The sequence below is a fragment of the Erinaceus europaeus genome, chromosome 1, assembly GCF_950295315.1.
Source record: "Erinaceus europaeus chromosome 1, mEriEur2.1, whole genome shotgun sequence".
NCBI classification, from domain to species: Eukaryota; Metazoa; Chordata; class Mammalia; order Eulipotyphla; family Erinaceidae; genus Erinaceus; species Erinaceus europaeus.
Window position 1 is genome coordinate 116207644 of NC_080162.1, and position 14833 is coordinate 116222476.

A 14833-nucleotide genomic window follows, 5' to 3' on the forward strand; every position below is an offset into this window, starting at 1 on the left:
GCTAACTACCCAGAAACATGTGATTTCCCCTGGTTTCTGGGCCCTGCCATCACATGCTGTGCTAATCCCCTTGGCGCCTGAACTTGGGGGAAGTCTCATGTCTCCTCAATCCTTCTGTTCTAGTGTCCAGACCCAAGCCTGGGTCCAACATTCCAGCTGGGCAGGCAGAGTAGCCAAACACACCGCCACGCTGGGGCTGTTGTCTCAGGTGTGTGTGGGATGCTATGTATGGGGTTGGGGAGTCCACTTTCCATACTTTATGTAATGGTGTTAGAATGTTTTCAGAAGAATTAGGAAGAAAAGAAAAATATTTTAGAATCAGATAATACCAGCTATCTGAGTCCTTAGAGAGAGCTGACAGGATCAGCCTGGCAGGGGCCCAGACAATAGTCCGACCAGGGCTGCTATTATTATCCTCTGCCTCCTTCCAGAAGGCACCCTGAGGTGCTTGCTGAAACAGTCTGATAGAAGGCATGACAGCAGGAGCAGAGACCTGAAGGCAGAAGGGGAGAGGGTTTCTGCCCAACCTTATCTCCATGACTCTCAAATGTCCGCTTGATCTTTGGCTCCACCCAATGTCTCTTTGGGTTTTAGATAATTTCCTTATAAAATGAGGAGACTAGTGCCTGGGAGGTGGCAAGTGGATTAAGTGTTAGGTTCTCAAACATGAGGTCCCGAGTTCAGTGCCCCAACATCCTATGTACCAGCTTTTCTTTTTCTTTTTTCTTTTTTATAGTACATAGTTTTAATATTTTATTTTAATGAGAGATATACAGAGGGAAAGATAGATAGAGAGAGACCAGAGCACTGCTCAGCTCTGGCTGATGGTGGTGCTGGGGACTGAACCTGGCGCCTCAGAGCCTCAGACAGAAGAGTCTTTTTTTTTTTTTTTGCCTCCAAAGTTATTGCCGGGGCTTGGTGCCTGCACCACAAATCCACTGCTCCTGGAGACCATTTTTCCCCCTTTTGTTGCCCTTGTTGTTTTATCATTGTTCTGGTTATTATTATTGTTGTTGTTGTTGGGTAGGACAGAGAGAAATTGAGAGAGGAGGGATAGACAGAGACGGGGAGAGAAAGATAGACACCTGCAGATCTGTTTCACCACCTGTGAAGTGACTCCCCTGCAGGTGGGGAGCCAGGGACTCGAACCAGGATCCTTACGCTGGTCCTTGCCACGTGTGCTTAACCCGCTGCGCACATGGCAAGGACCATTATGCTGTCTCTCCAGTCCAGTGCTTTGTTATTCTATTTTTTTTTAAGATTTTATTTATTTTATTAATGAGAAAGATAGGAGAAGAGAGAGAAAGAGCCAGACATCACTCTGGTACATGTGCTGCCGGGGATTGAACTCAGGACCTTATGCTTCAGAGTCTAGCTCCTTAGCCACTGCGCCACCTCCCGGACCACATTTTTTTTTAAATTTTTGTTTATTATCTTTATTTATTTAGAGACAGCCAGAAATCGAGAGGGCATGGGGAGATAGAGAGGAAGAGAAAGAGAGACAGCTGTAGCACTGCTTCACCACTCGTGAAGCTTTCCCCCAGCAGGTGAGAACCAGGGGCTTGAACCTGGGTCCTTGCACATTGTAACATGTGCCATCAACCAGGTACGCCACCACCCGGCCCCCGCTCTGTTATTCTATTTCCCCTATCTATCTATCTATTTTTTTTTTTTTTTATCGCCACCAGAGATATTGCTGGGGCTTGGTGTGAGCACTCCGAACCCACCACACCCAGCAGCCATTCTTTTCCTTTTTTTTTTTTTTTAATTTTTTACTAGATAGGTCAGAGAGAAACTGAGAAAGTACAGGGAGATAGAAGGATAAGAGAAAAACAGACACCTACAAACCTGCTTCACTGCTCATGAAGTGGACCCCCTGCAGGTGGGGAGCAGGGGCTTGTACCTGGGTCCTTGCACTTAGTAATATGTGAGCTTATGGGTGTGCCACTGCCCGGCCCCATCCACCCATCCATCCATCCATCTATCTATGTATCTATTTATGTATCTATCATCTCTCATTAACAAATATATACAGGTTTTTTTTTTCAATGAAGAGGCAGCTTAGGAGTGGCATAGTAGATAAAAGTGTTGGACTTTCAAGCAAGGGATTATAAATTTGATCCCTGGTATTGCATATTTCAGAGTCATGCTCTGGTTCTCTTTCCTCCACTTTCTCTCTCATTAATATCTATATCTACGATACAATATATAATGTAATAGTGTTCTGTTATTGTCACCAGGGTTATCACTGGGGCTTGGTGCCTTCATCATGAGTCCATGGCTCCCCTGGGGTCATTTCTTCCCCTTTTATTGGACAAGACGGAAAGATATCAAGAGGGGGTGAGACATATAGAGAGGGAGACAGAAAAAGAGATACCTGCAGACCTGCTTCACCACTCGCAAAGCTTTCTCCTTGCAGGTGGGGACTGGTTGAACCTGGATTCTTGTAACATGTACGCTCACCATCCATCCCTAAAATTAAAAATAATAATAATAATAATAAAAGTTTGGGGCTGGAAAATAGCTCACTTGGATAGTGCACGGCTTTGCCATGTGCATGACCCAGGTCCAAGCCCAGCCTCTACTACACAGGAGGAAGCTTTGGTGCTGTGGTCTCTTTCATTCATTTCATTTCATGCTTCTGTTTCTGTCTGTCTCTCGGTATCTGGAAAATTCAGACTATAGCAGTGAATCCTCAGTGATGACAAAAATAAATATGAAACCAAATTAAAAGAAAATTTTAAATGAAGAGAACAGCACCTACTTCTTTGGGTAACTCTTTGGTGACACTGAATGTTGAAAGAGATAATTTATGTCAGGGCCAGGTGGTAGTGCACCTGGTTGAGCGCACATCTTACAGTGCACAAGGACCTGGGTTCGAGCCTCCGGTCCACAACTGCAGGGGAAAAGCTTTGCAAGTGTTGAAGCAGGGCAGCAGGTGTCTCTCTCTCTCTCTCTCTCCCTTTCTACCTCCCCTACCCCTCTTGATTTCTTACTGTCTCTATCCAATAAATAAATAAACATAATAAAAATAAATTTAAAAGATAATTTATGTGGCTGCTCAGGAGATGTGTTTTAATTTATGTGGATGCCCAGGGCAGTTGTGTTTTATTGGTTATCTTTGCGTCTCCTGGAAGCCATGGCAGAGAGGAAACCACTTCAGGTAGCACTTGTGGCCAGATGGCAAGTGACGAGATCCCAAGAGAGCCACACTTTTCTCCAGTTCTGAGCTTAGTGAAGTACTGGCTTAGAACACCTATCAGGGGGCTCGGGCAGTAGCGCAGCGGGTTAAGCGCACATGGCTCGAAGCCAAGGACTGGCGTAAGGATCCTGGTTCATGCCCCTGGCTCCCCACCGGCAGGGGAGTTACCTCACAGGCAGTGAAGCAGGTCTGCAGGTGTCTGTCTTTCTCTCCCTGTTTCTGTCTTCCCCTCCTCTCTCCATTTCTCTCTGTCCTATCCAACAACAGTGACATCAATAACAACAATAATAACCACAACAATGATAAAAACAAAACAAGGGCAATAAAAGGGGAAAAAATAGCCTCCAGGAGCAGTGGATTCATGGTGCAGGCACCAAGCCGCAGCAATAACCCCATGCAGCTTGGTGGACAAAAGGTGCTGAGGTTCCAGGGAAAAAAAAAAACAAAAAACGCTCATATCTGAGGCTCCAAGGTCTCAGGTTCAATCCCCCACACCACCATCAGTCACAGCTGAGCAGTACTTTAGTGTCTCTTTTTGTGTCTCTGTGCTTCTCATTAAAAATAAATAGTACAGGTGGCGCAAAGCCCAAGGACCGGCATAAGGATCCCTGTTCGAGCCCCCGGATCCCTACCTGCAGGGGATTGGCTTCACAGATAGTGAAGCAGGTGTGCAAAAAAAAAAAAAAAAAGGTGCTGAGGATGTATGTGCCTGTTATATGTGATGGAGAAAGTGTCAGAGTTATGCAGTGGAGAAAAGGGAGAGTTTGCACATAGATCAGCTGGCTCTGGTTTCCTCATGGATCCTCCTGACTTCAGCTGAACCTGAATGCTCTCACTCCCCACACCCTGAAATTCCCTGAACTTTGCCCTGACCTGGCCCACATGTGTGCCTGGGACCTAAGCTCCTGCCCTTCTGCCATAGGAGGCCCCATTGCACTGGAGGAAGTTCAGTGCTATGGTGTGTTTCCCTACTCTCTCTTTTTTTACCAGAGCATGCCTCAGCTCTGGCTCTTGTAGGGGATTGAACCTGGTACTTTACAACCTCAGGCATGAGAGTCTCTTTGAATAACCATTATGCTATCTACCCCCACCCTCTCTGAAAAAGTTGGCCAAGAATGGTGAAGTACCAGCATCAGTAAACACTACTAATACTAATAACCGTAATAATAGAAAAAACAGCAGCAGCAATGCTCTGCAAAGCCTCCTGTATTCCAGGCCCTGTGTTGAGACCCATTTTACACAAGAGAACCCAGAGGCCCAGAGAGATGAAATTCCCTACCTGAGGTCACACAACCAGGAAGAGTCAGGGCTGAATATAGGCCTAAAGTTTTCACTAGCTCTGGGGTGAGAACAGGGCCAGCCTGTTGGGGTTCTTTAAAAGAAGCTGCAGGTGACATATTGTGTCCAGGGAGTCTTGCCAGCTCAGCAGTTCTACAGGAGCCCAGCATGGGGCCAGCTGGCATCTTCCTGCCCACTTCCAACTAGGGAAGGCTGAACTCAAGACAGCGGCCATTTCGTGCCCCTAAGTGGAGGCAAGGGTAGTGGTAGGCTGGGGACTGATGCTGGAAGTGCCCAGGAAGGGGCTGGGAGGCACAGGGGACTCCCTCTGCCTGGAGGACATGCCAGGGCTCCCATGGCCCTTAGATTCTCCCTCAGACCCAGGAGAAGGAGAAAGTTGCAGGGTAATGGAGCCGATGGGTATCAGGTAAGGGGAGCTGGGTGAGCCAGTGAGGGCAGCAGCCCAAGTAGAGTGAAAGGGCACTGGCTGGCACTAGAGAAGTCCCTATCAGGGGTGGTTGGTAACACACTTGGTTAAGTGCACATAGTATGAAGCACAAGGACCATGCAAGGATCTGGGTTCAAGCCCCTGGCTCCCCACCTGCAGGGGAGGACACTTCACAAGTGGTGAAGCAGGCCTGCAGGTGTCTCGCTTTCTCTCTCCCTATCTCTCCTCTTTTGTCAATTTCTCTTTTTTAAAAAATATTTTAAATTTATTTATTAATGAGAAAGATAGGAGGAGAGAGGGCAAGAACCAGACATCACTCTGGTACATGTACTGCCAGGAAATGAACTCGGGACCTCATGCTTGAGAGCCCAATGCTTTATCCACTGCGCCTCCTCCTGGACCACAATTTCTCTGTGTCCTATCCAATAAAATGGAAAAAAAATGTCCACCAGGAGCAGTAGGTGCCAGCACCAAGACCCAGCAATAACCCTGGAGGCAGAGAGAGAGAGAGAGATCCCTCTCCACCTTGTGCTGTGACTGCATCCCCTGCTTTTTTCTGGTTTTTGTGAAAAGGGAAGAGGAAAAGCTAGAAGGAGACAAGGGGTCTCCATGGAGAGGGGACCCATGCCAGCACTCTGGGGGGTTTCCTAACTGAGGCTGAAACGACCTGATCCAGACAGCACAGGGGCCTGCTATACAGATGAGGCAGGGTGCCCAGAGAGGCCTAGGAGGCAGTCCAAGGTCACACAGGGGCTGTGAAGAGGTGAAGCAGGTAGGAACTGTCCATGTCACCCTCATAGTGACTTTGAAATGACAGGTTCCTGTTGTGGGGGGGGGGGGGAATAGAGACTCAAAGAGGATACAGTGGCAGCACAGAGGTGTCCCTCAGCCCAGCCTTAGGGGAGACAGATGCCCACCCTGTAGGAGGAGTCTTCCCCCTTCCCTTTCCAGCTATTACCACCATCAGCACCCAAAGCTCTGGGAGGGGAGGCCCAGGAAAGGGATCCAGGCCCCCACCCACTGCAGCCTAAAGCACATTAACATTCAGAGGAGCCAAAGCCAGAGCAGCAGCTACCCAGCCTGACCTACTTCAGAAGCTGGGGGGAGGGGAGGAGGGAGGACCCGTGGAAGGAAGAGGCTAGGAGGAGGTGGGGAGGAGGCAGGGAGGGCAGAGAGGGGAGAGGCAGTACCTGGCTTGGGCTTAGAGAAGCAGCCGCCCATGACGTGGCCCACGGGTGGGTGGGGATAAGGCACACAGGTAGCAGCCTAGGGTGCCCCAGGAGGCACTGGACCCCCAGTGGCCCTGGCCAAAGACGGAATCACCATTGTGGTTGGAGTCACCTCAAGGACCTGGGGAGGTGTATAGGGAGAGAGATGGGGCACTTACTGAGGACTAGGGCTTTCATGGGGGGGGGGGGGCGGTGGAGACGAAAACATAGAGAGGGAGGGGGTGCTTCTGAAAGAGCCCGTATTTGAACTTGGAAACTGTGAGGGAACCAAAGAAGACACTAAAGGACATCTCCCCCTTGAGCACCTCCAGGCTTAGAACCTGCCCCCCTTCTCCTCCTCCTCTTCCTCCTCCTCCTTACTCTTCCCTCTTACTCTTCCCTCCTTTGCACAGACCATGTCTGCTACCTCCACCCCAACCTCAGCCACCCTTTCAGTCCCAGCCTGATTCCTTCTGCTTCCTTCAAAACTTCACAGCCTGGGGGCCTTGGGCCCTCCCAATGCAGGGAGGTCACCATGCCTGTGGTAAGGCCTGGGTTCCCCTGAGCTGACCAGAGCCCTGGTGTTCCAATGCCTCCTTCCTACAGTGGGAGCAACTATGACTGCTGGGGCCCCCTCAACACCTACCTCTTCCAGAGGCAGCCACTGCTTCTTGTACTCAGCTCAGCAGGGACCAGTGTTGCCCAAAGTCTGAAGGGGCCTGGAGGGCAGGGATCCAGGAGGCTGCCCAGCCTCCACCCCTCCTCCCAGTGGGAGCTGTGGCCAGGAGAGGGTGTGTGTGGGGGGAGACTGGCCAGTCCGTTGGTCCCCAGGGAAACCTAGCTCCTTTATGAATAGAAGTGGGCGGCCAGCCCGGGGCCTCATGGGGTTGGGGGGAAAGGGAGGCCAGGCTCACAGTCCATACCACCTTGTGTCTCCCTGCAAGTTCTTCCTTAAGTCTCCAGGAGACAGGTCCACCTGGTTATCCCAAATCACAGTCTGGACTCTGGGTGGGTGCTTGAGAGCCAGGGGGCTCCGCTAATAGAAGTTTGGGGAGGGACCTCTGGCTTGGTGGCTATCTTACCTACCCTAGAGGTGGCTGTTACAGGCAAGGGAGCAGTAAGACCAAAGGCCACCTGGGCACACCTATACTCACTCTTTCCCGCACCCCCTCTCCCAAGCATGGCCAAGACAGATCTGCACTTGCCTAATGGCTGAGTGCCAGGGGGTCCCTCCCCTTCCCTGTCCCTCTCACCTCTGTCCAGTATGGTCTCCCACTTTGCCTCCTGGGTCACAGACCCCAGGAAAGGTGGGCCCTTAACTTCTCACTAGGTGCCTGCCTGTCCAGGCTTCTCTGGTACCCTAATATTTAGACCTTCCAAGGTCTGGGGCCAAGAAAGAGATCTGCTGAGGATGGAAACTTCTCCAGCCCTACTGTGTGCTGGGCTGACTTTGAGTCCCCCGTCTCGTCTCCTGAACTCCAAGGCAACGGAACCTCTAAATTTTCCAGCGTGCTGTCTTTCTCCTACAAAGTGCCCAATGCGGAGGACAAGTTGTCTCAGTGCAGGAGTTCCCACCGGGGAACTGAGTGCTGATTCCAGAACCTTCCTTCCAAGGCTTCACAGCCACAGCTGGGCGGAAGCCTCGCCTACCCCTCCCCGCACCAAGGAACCCACGGGTCCTACCAACACCCACCCTGGGGCGCTGCTTCCAGCCTTCCTGAGATGGCATCCGAGCTCCCCCAACCGGCATTCAAGTTTGGGGACTCCCTGTCCACCTGGGGCGGGTTCTCCCTGCCTTTGCAGGTGCAGTTCTTGCTGTCCGGGAAGTCCAGCACCCCCCACCCCCCAAGACAAGGCGGCCTGGGCTGGGGGGCTGGCACAAAGTGGAGCCCGGCAGAAAGCGGGGGAAGGGAAAGAGAAGAAGGAAGCACCAGCCCGGCTGGCTGCGGGCTCCGGGTCCGAGCCCTTGAGCGCAGGGGTCCTAGGGAGCGCGGCTTGGGTGGGGGCAGCGGGGGTCCCGTGGGCAGGCTCACCTGGCTCGGCGCCGGGCTCAGCTCCGGCTGCTCTGACCGCGGGGCGGGGGCGGGGGCGGGGCGGGGGCGGGGCTGGCGCTGCGGCGGCACTGCGGCCGGGAAGCCCGCCGAGCTTAGCACCTCCCTGCCACCACCCCAGCAGGTGCGGGGCTGGCACCGCCACCAGGTCGCTCCCCACCCATCCATCCTGCGGGGGTCTCAGACCACGGAGATCCTTTACCTCTGGAGGGGAGACAAACCGAGTCAGATTAAAAACAAATCGTTTAATTTATTTATTGGGTAGAGAGAGTAATTGAGAGGGGAAGGGAAGCTAGAAGAAGAGACAGACATCTGTAACCTTGTTTCACCCTTGTGAAGCTTCCCTTCTGCAGGTGGGGACCAGGGGCTTGAAGCCGGGTTCTTGCGCATTGTAGTGTGTGCGGATGCATCACCACCCGACCCCTTATTTTTCAATATTCTTTAAACATTTTATTTATTTATTTATTTATTATTGGGTAAAGTCAGAGAGAAATTGAAAGGGGAGGGGGAGATAGGGAGAGAGACAGACATCTACAGCCCTGCTTCACCACTCCTCAAGCTTTCCCCCTGCAGGAGGGGACTGGGGGCTTGAACCCAGGTCCTTGTGCACTGTAATGTGTGTGCTTAACCAGGTGTGCCATTGCCTGGGTGCAGCCCCCACCTTTTTTTTTTTCTTTTCCAAGCCTTTGAGGACCCGTGATTTTAAGGTAGAATGATAAATGGCTGGGAAGATCTCCAATCACTCTGGAATGCTCCACAGAGACCTTAACCATACTTTAGGGATTCAGTCTCCCAGCTCCTTCCTTCCTTCCCCACCAACCTTTCATAATATGCTCAATTTTTAAAATATTTTATTTATTTATTTATGAGAAAACTAGGAAAAGAGAGAGACAGAACCAGACATCACTCTGGAAACGTGTTGCGGGGGACTGAACTAAAGACTTCATGCTTGAGAGGCCAGTGCTTTACCCATTGCACCACCTCCCAGATCACATAATATGCTCAATTTTTTTTAAATAAATATTTTATTACACTTCCTTTTCCTCTCCTGTAATTATGTCAAGAGAACTTTCTGTGGCCCCATAAATCATAAAGTAACTGGGTATTGTGTCCCCTCCTCCAGGAAGCCCTCCCTAGCCAGCCACTGTAGATTAGAGCCCTGAGATTGTGGACCCTGACAACTTCATGTAGACTGTCCTGCTCTCAACAGTTATTCAAGTGGAAATTTTTAAAAAATATTTTATTATTTTTTAAATTTTTTGAATAGAAGAGGAAAATTGAGAGGGAGAGGTATAAATAGAGGGGGAAAGAGACAGACACCTGCAGCCCTGCTTCATCACTCACAAAGCTTTCCCCCTGCAGGTAGGGACCTGGGAATTGAACCTGGGTCCTTGCACACTGTAAACACGTGCACTTAACTAGGGGTGCCTCCACTTGTCCTCACCCCACTTTTTAGCATATTTATTTATTTGCCTCCAGGGTATTGCTGAGGCTCAGTGCCTGCACTACGAATCCACTGTTCCTGGAGGATATTTTTCCCATTTTGTTGCCCTTGTTGTTACCCTTGTTGTTGTCATTATTATTATTGTTGTCATTGCTGTTGTTGTTGGATAGGACAGAGAGAAATCAAGAGAGGAGGGGAGCAGAGAGGGGGAGAAAAAGACAGACACCTGCAGATCTGCTTCACCACCCATGAAGCGACCCCCCTGCAGGTGGGGAGCCAGAGGATGGAACGGGTATCCTTATAGGTCCTTGTGCTTCGCACCTTGTGCGCTTAACCCACTGCGCTACCACCTGATCCCCTATTTATTTATTTTTACCATAGCACTGCTGAGCTCTGGCTTATGGTGGTGCAGGGGATTAAACCTGGGACTTTGGAGCCTCAGGCATGAGAGTCTCTTTGCATAATTATTATGCTATCTACCCCTGCTATTTATTTATTTATTTTTAAATTTTTTTACACTTATTTATTTATTCCCTTTTGTTGCCCTTGTTGTTTTATTGCTGTAGTTATTATCGATGTCATTGTTGTTGGATAGGACAGAGAGAAATGGAGAGAGGAGGGGAAGACAGAGAAGAGGAGAGAAAGATAGACACCTGCAGACCTGCTTCACCGCCTGTGAAGCGACTCCCCTGCAGGTGGGGAGCCGGGGGCTCAAACCCGGATCCTTTCACTGGTCCTTGCATTTGGCGCCACCTGCGCTTAACCCGCTGCGCTACCGCCCGACTCCCTATTTATTTATTTTTTAATGAGAGAGATACAGAGAGAAAGGTACACAGAGAGACCAGTGCACTGCTGAGCTCTGGTTTATGGTGCTGCTGGGGGCTGAACCTGAGACCCCTCTCTGTCTTCCCCTCTTCTCTCAATTTCTCTCTGTCCTATCCAACAACAACAAAAATGGGGGAAAAATGGTTACCAAGAGCAGTGGATTTGTAGTGCAGGCACTGAGTGCCAGTGATAACCCTGGAGGCAAAAACAACAACAACAACAACAACAAACTACACACCTGTAAGAGTTGCCTACATAAACAAAACAGGAAATGACAGGTGTTGGAGAGGTTGTAGAGGTTAACAATGCTGGAGGGAATACAAACTGTTATGGCTCCTTTGGAAGACTGTATAAAAATGGAGTGGTCCGGGAGGTGGCACAGTGGATAAAGCACTGGATTCTCAACCATGAGGTCCCAAGTTCGATCCCCAGCAGCACATGTACCAGAGTGATGGCTGGCTCTTTCTCTATCTTTCTCATGAATAAATAAACAAATTCTTTTAAAAATAAATAAAAATGGAATTACCTTATGATCTATCAATATCACTCTTAGGCATTTATGCAAAGGACATGCAATCCCTAATTGGAAGAGACATATGTGGTTCTGTGTTCACAGCCTCATAATTCAAAATAGCCAAGGAGTGAAAGCAGCCTAAATTTCCACTGACATATGGTTGACATAAAATGTTATGGGATTATGATGGAATATTACTCTGCAATCAAAACAGACATGTGTGTCCTTTGGGACAAAATGTATGGAACTGCAGTTGATTATGCTTAGAAAAATAAGTAAAGAGATGAAAGACACCTAGCAGATGGTTTCACTCCAATGTGGCCTCTAGAGAACAAAAATACATGATCTTGAAAAAAAAAAAAGAACAGAAAGAAAGAATAAAGAGGGAGTCAGGTGGTAGCACATTGGGTTAAATGCGCAAGAACCGGCATAAGGATCCCGGTTCAAACCCCGGCTCCCTACCTGCAGGGGAGTCGCTTCACAGGCGGTGAAGCAGGTCTGCAGGTTTCTTTCTCTCCCACTCTCTGTCTCCCCTCTTCTCTTAATTTCTCTCTGTCCTATCCAACAACAACAGCAATGACAACAATAATAATAACGGTAACAAAAAGGGCAACAGCAACAACAACAAAAATTGGGTAAAATAGCCTCCAGGAGCAGTGGATTCGTAGTGCACGCACTGAGCCTCAGCAATAACCCTGGAGGAAGAAGGAGAAGGAGAAGGAGAAGGAGAAGGAGAAGGAGAAGGAGAAGAATGGAACAATGTATACAAATCTGGGTTCAAGCCCCTACTGCTCTTTTGTAGGGGAGGAAGCTTGACAAGCAGTGAAGTAGTACTGGTCTCTCTATGGCTTTCTGTCTTTCTTTCCTCCCCTCCCCTTTCAATTTCTTTCTTTTTAAAAAATATTAATTTTTTATTCCCTTTTGTTGCCCTTGTTGTTTTATTGTTGTAGTTATTGATGTCATCATTGTTGGACAGGACAGAGAGAAATGGAGAGAGGAGGTGACAACAAAGAGGGGGAGAGAAAGACAGACACCTGAGACCTGCTTCACCACCTGTGAAGCGACTCCCCTGCAGGTGGGGAGCCGGGGGCTCAAACCGGGATCCTTATGCTGGTCCTTGCGCTTGGCACCATGTGCGCTTAACCCGCTGCACTACTGCCTGATACCCACTACCACCTGACTCCCAATTTCTTTTCTTTTTAAATTTGTTTTATTTTTTATTATCTTTATTTATTGAATAGAGAGAGACAAACAGAAATCAAGAGGGGAGGGGGTGATAAAGAGGGAGACAGAGAGACACCTGCTGTCCTATGTCATCACTCCTGAAGCTTTCCCCCGCAGGAAGGGACCAGGGACTTGAACCCAGGTCCTTGTGCACTGTAACATGAATTCAACCAGGTGCACCACCACCCACCCTCCCCCTCAATTTCTTTCTGCCCTAACAAATTGTATGTTATCAGTCACAGCCAGGGAAAGCCAGGAGGGTCCTGAGCCTTGGGCAACCTGGGGTTATGATATTGGCTTGGAGATGATTCTGGAAAGACAATAGCTTCCATTCCAGTGACTATAGTCAGACCAGACAGGGTGACCACAAAGCTGGAGACTGAGCCCCAGGGGGAGATGTCATAAGCTAACATGGGGCTTTTTAGAGCTGCCTAGACCCTGCAGACGCGCCAAAGGCAGGGCAGATGTTGCCAAAGTGTGAGAAATAGGTGAGAGGGGCAGAAGCAGGGGGTTAATTTAGGAAAAATGGCAGATTTTTGCCCCTCCAGCCTCGAGCACTTCCATCAAGCAGCAAGCCTGCCCCAATCATCCTCACTCATACCCAGACATACACCTTTCCCCTGTTCCCCCACTTCCTTCTGCCTAAGTCCTTCTTTCCAGGACTTCTTTTTTTTTAAATTTTTTATTTATAAAAAGGAAACATTGACAAAACCTGTAGGATAAGAGGGGTATAACTTCGCATAATTCCCACCACCAGACCTCCGTATCCCATCTCCTCCCCTGATACCTTTCCTATTCTTTTTTAATTTTATTTATTTATTTTCTGTTTTGTTGTCCTTGTTGTCTTTTTATTGTTGTAGTGATTATTGTTGTTGTCGTTGTTAGATAGGACAGAGAGAAATGGAGATAGGAGGGGAAGACAGAGAGGGGGAGAGAAAGATAGACACCTGCAGACCTGCTTCACCGCCTGTGAAGCGACTCCCCTGCAGGTGGGGAACCGGGGCCTCGAACCAGGATCCTTACACCAGTCCTTGCGCTTTGCACCACGTGCACTTAACCCACTGCGCTACTGCCCAACTCCTGAGCTTTCCTATTCTTGAACCCTCTGGGAGTATGGACCCAAGATCATTGTGGGATGCAGAAGGTGGAAGGTCTGGCTTCTGTAATTGCTTCCCCACTGAACATGGGCATTGACAGGTCTATTCATACTCCCAACCTGTCTCTCTCTTTCCCTAGTGGGGAAGGGCTCTGGGGAAGCAGAGCTCCAAGGCACATTGGTGGGGTTGTCTGTCCAGGGAAGTCTGGTTGCATCTTGCTAGCATCTGGAACCTGGTGGCTGAAAAGAGAGTTAATATACAAAGCCAAACAAATTGTTGAACAATCATGGACTTAACGGCTGGAATAGAGCAAATGAAGTGTTGGGGGGGGGGTCCTCCATTTTGTAGATAGCTAGTAGGCATATTTTAGTTATATTTCAAACGGCCTGTAGCTATACTAGTTTTTGTTTGTTTGTTTTTTGCCTGATCCTGAAATCTGATATACAGGTGGATCCAAGTTATTGTCTGGGGAGATGATGTCATGGCTGGGAAAAGGACCAGAAAGCTGGGTCAGGGAAGAGGGTAGCTCCCCAATATGGGAAAGGGGTATAAGTATTGTTGACTGTAAATCCCATCGATTTGATGTGACCTGGGGCCCATAATTAGCTTATTAGCCTGTGTGACCTCTGCATCCCTCTAGATCTGAGCTCACATTCTGTGGTCATGAGTAGGAACATTCCATGCTGCCCCAGTATCAACCTATCTTCCTCAGGTGTAGCATAGAGTACGTTGTCCAGCCTCCCCTTGGAGGATGGAACATTCTCTACCATTGTTGATCCAAGTTGAGGGCAAGATCCTATGGGGGCCCACAAAGGGGTCTATTTTGTTGTTCCTGATAGAAATGACTGGTAACAATGGAGAGAGGGATTTATTCGAGTTTTAGGCCCATCAAGTCTGTTTGGGAATCTTAGGATTCCTCAATTAGGGCCCCAGTTGGTGGAATGGCCTGATAGTTACTAAAGAGTCATTAAAGTATGCCAGTCTCTTGCCCTTATTCAACTTTTGCAGTCCTTGCTTTGATAAGGTTAGCTTTGGAGTGAGTAAGAGAACTATAATAGGAAGTAGGTGAGGAGGGTATCTAAGTGGACGCTATTTCATTATGAACTTGATACTGACTGGCTGGTTGCACAGCGTGGGAGAGAGAAGAGACCAGGAACTCGTGGCAGAGCAGGAACGCAAATCTTTATTCACTCAGAAATCCCAGAGTTGGGTGTGAGCACAGCGGTTTAGGCCACGTGGAGCTAGCATAATGGCCGCCTTCCACTATGCCCACCAGCCCTTCTCCAGGTCTTCTCTGGGTCAGGACGAGGAAGAGAAAAGGGGTGAAATTGGAATAGCAGCAGATTTTATAGGGTAAAAACTGGAAGTGGTAAGTTGGAAACGGAAATGGCTAGGAAAGGGGGTGGTGATGAATGCTCTAGACAATCTCAGGAAAATAGTAACAAACAGATAGCATGGAATTTTGATGCATTGTTTGGAGCAGGAGAGTTTGAATCTGGAACTCAGCAGGCAGAAGCCAAGTTTCCAACCGGTTATTTTGAA

General features: G+C 49.0%; 1 protein-coding gene and 1 long non-coding RNA gene across 11 annotated transcripts in view; one reads left to right on the forward strand and one right to left on the reverse strand.

Moving 5' to 3' along the window:
- AIFM3 (apoptosis inducing factor mitochondria associated 3) overlaps positions 1-8225 on the reverse strand; it is a 36016-nt gene extending 27791 nt beyond the window's left edge. For 2 of the 10 annotated variants that reach the window (XM_060194374.1, XM_007533801.3), the window contains exons 1-2: positions 6783-7758; positions 6119-6278 (exon numbers count right to left, since the gene is read on the reverse strand). Coding sequence is in view for 8 of the 10 variants with exons in the window: in XM_007533801.3 (XP_007533863.1) it covers positions 6119-6149 (31 nt within the window). In the remaining 2 variants the exon portion in view is untranslated. Of the gene's footprint in view, positions 1-2377; positions 2473-6118; positions 6279-6782; positions 7766-8169 lie in introns of those variants that run through there. The other 8 variants (XM_060194363.1, XM_060194354.1, XR_009550697.1 and 5 more) reach the window with 8 other exon arrangements.
- LOC132539424 (uncharacterized) overlaps positions 1-14833 on the forward strand; it is a 279884-nt gene that overhangs the window by 187582 nt on the left and 77469 nt on the right. The window lies entirely within an intron of this gene.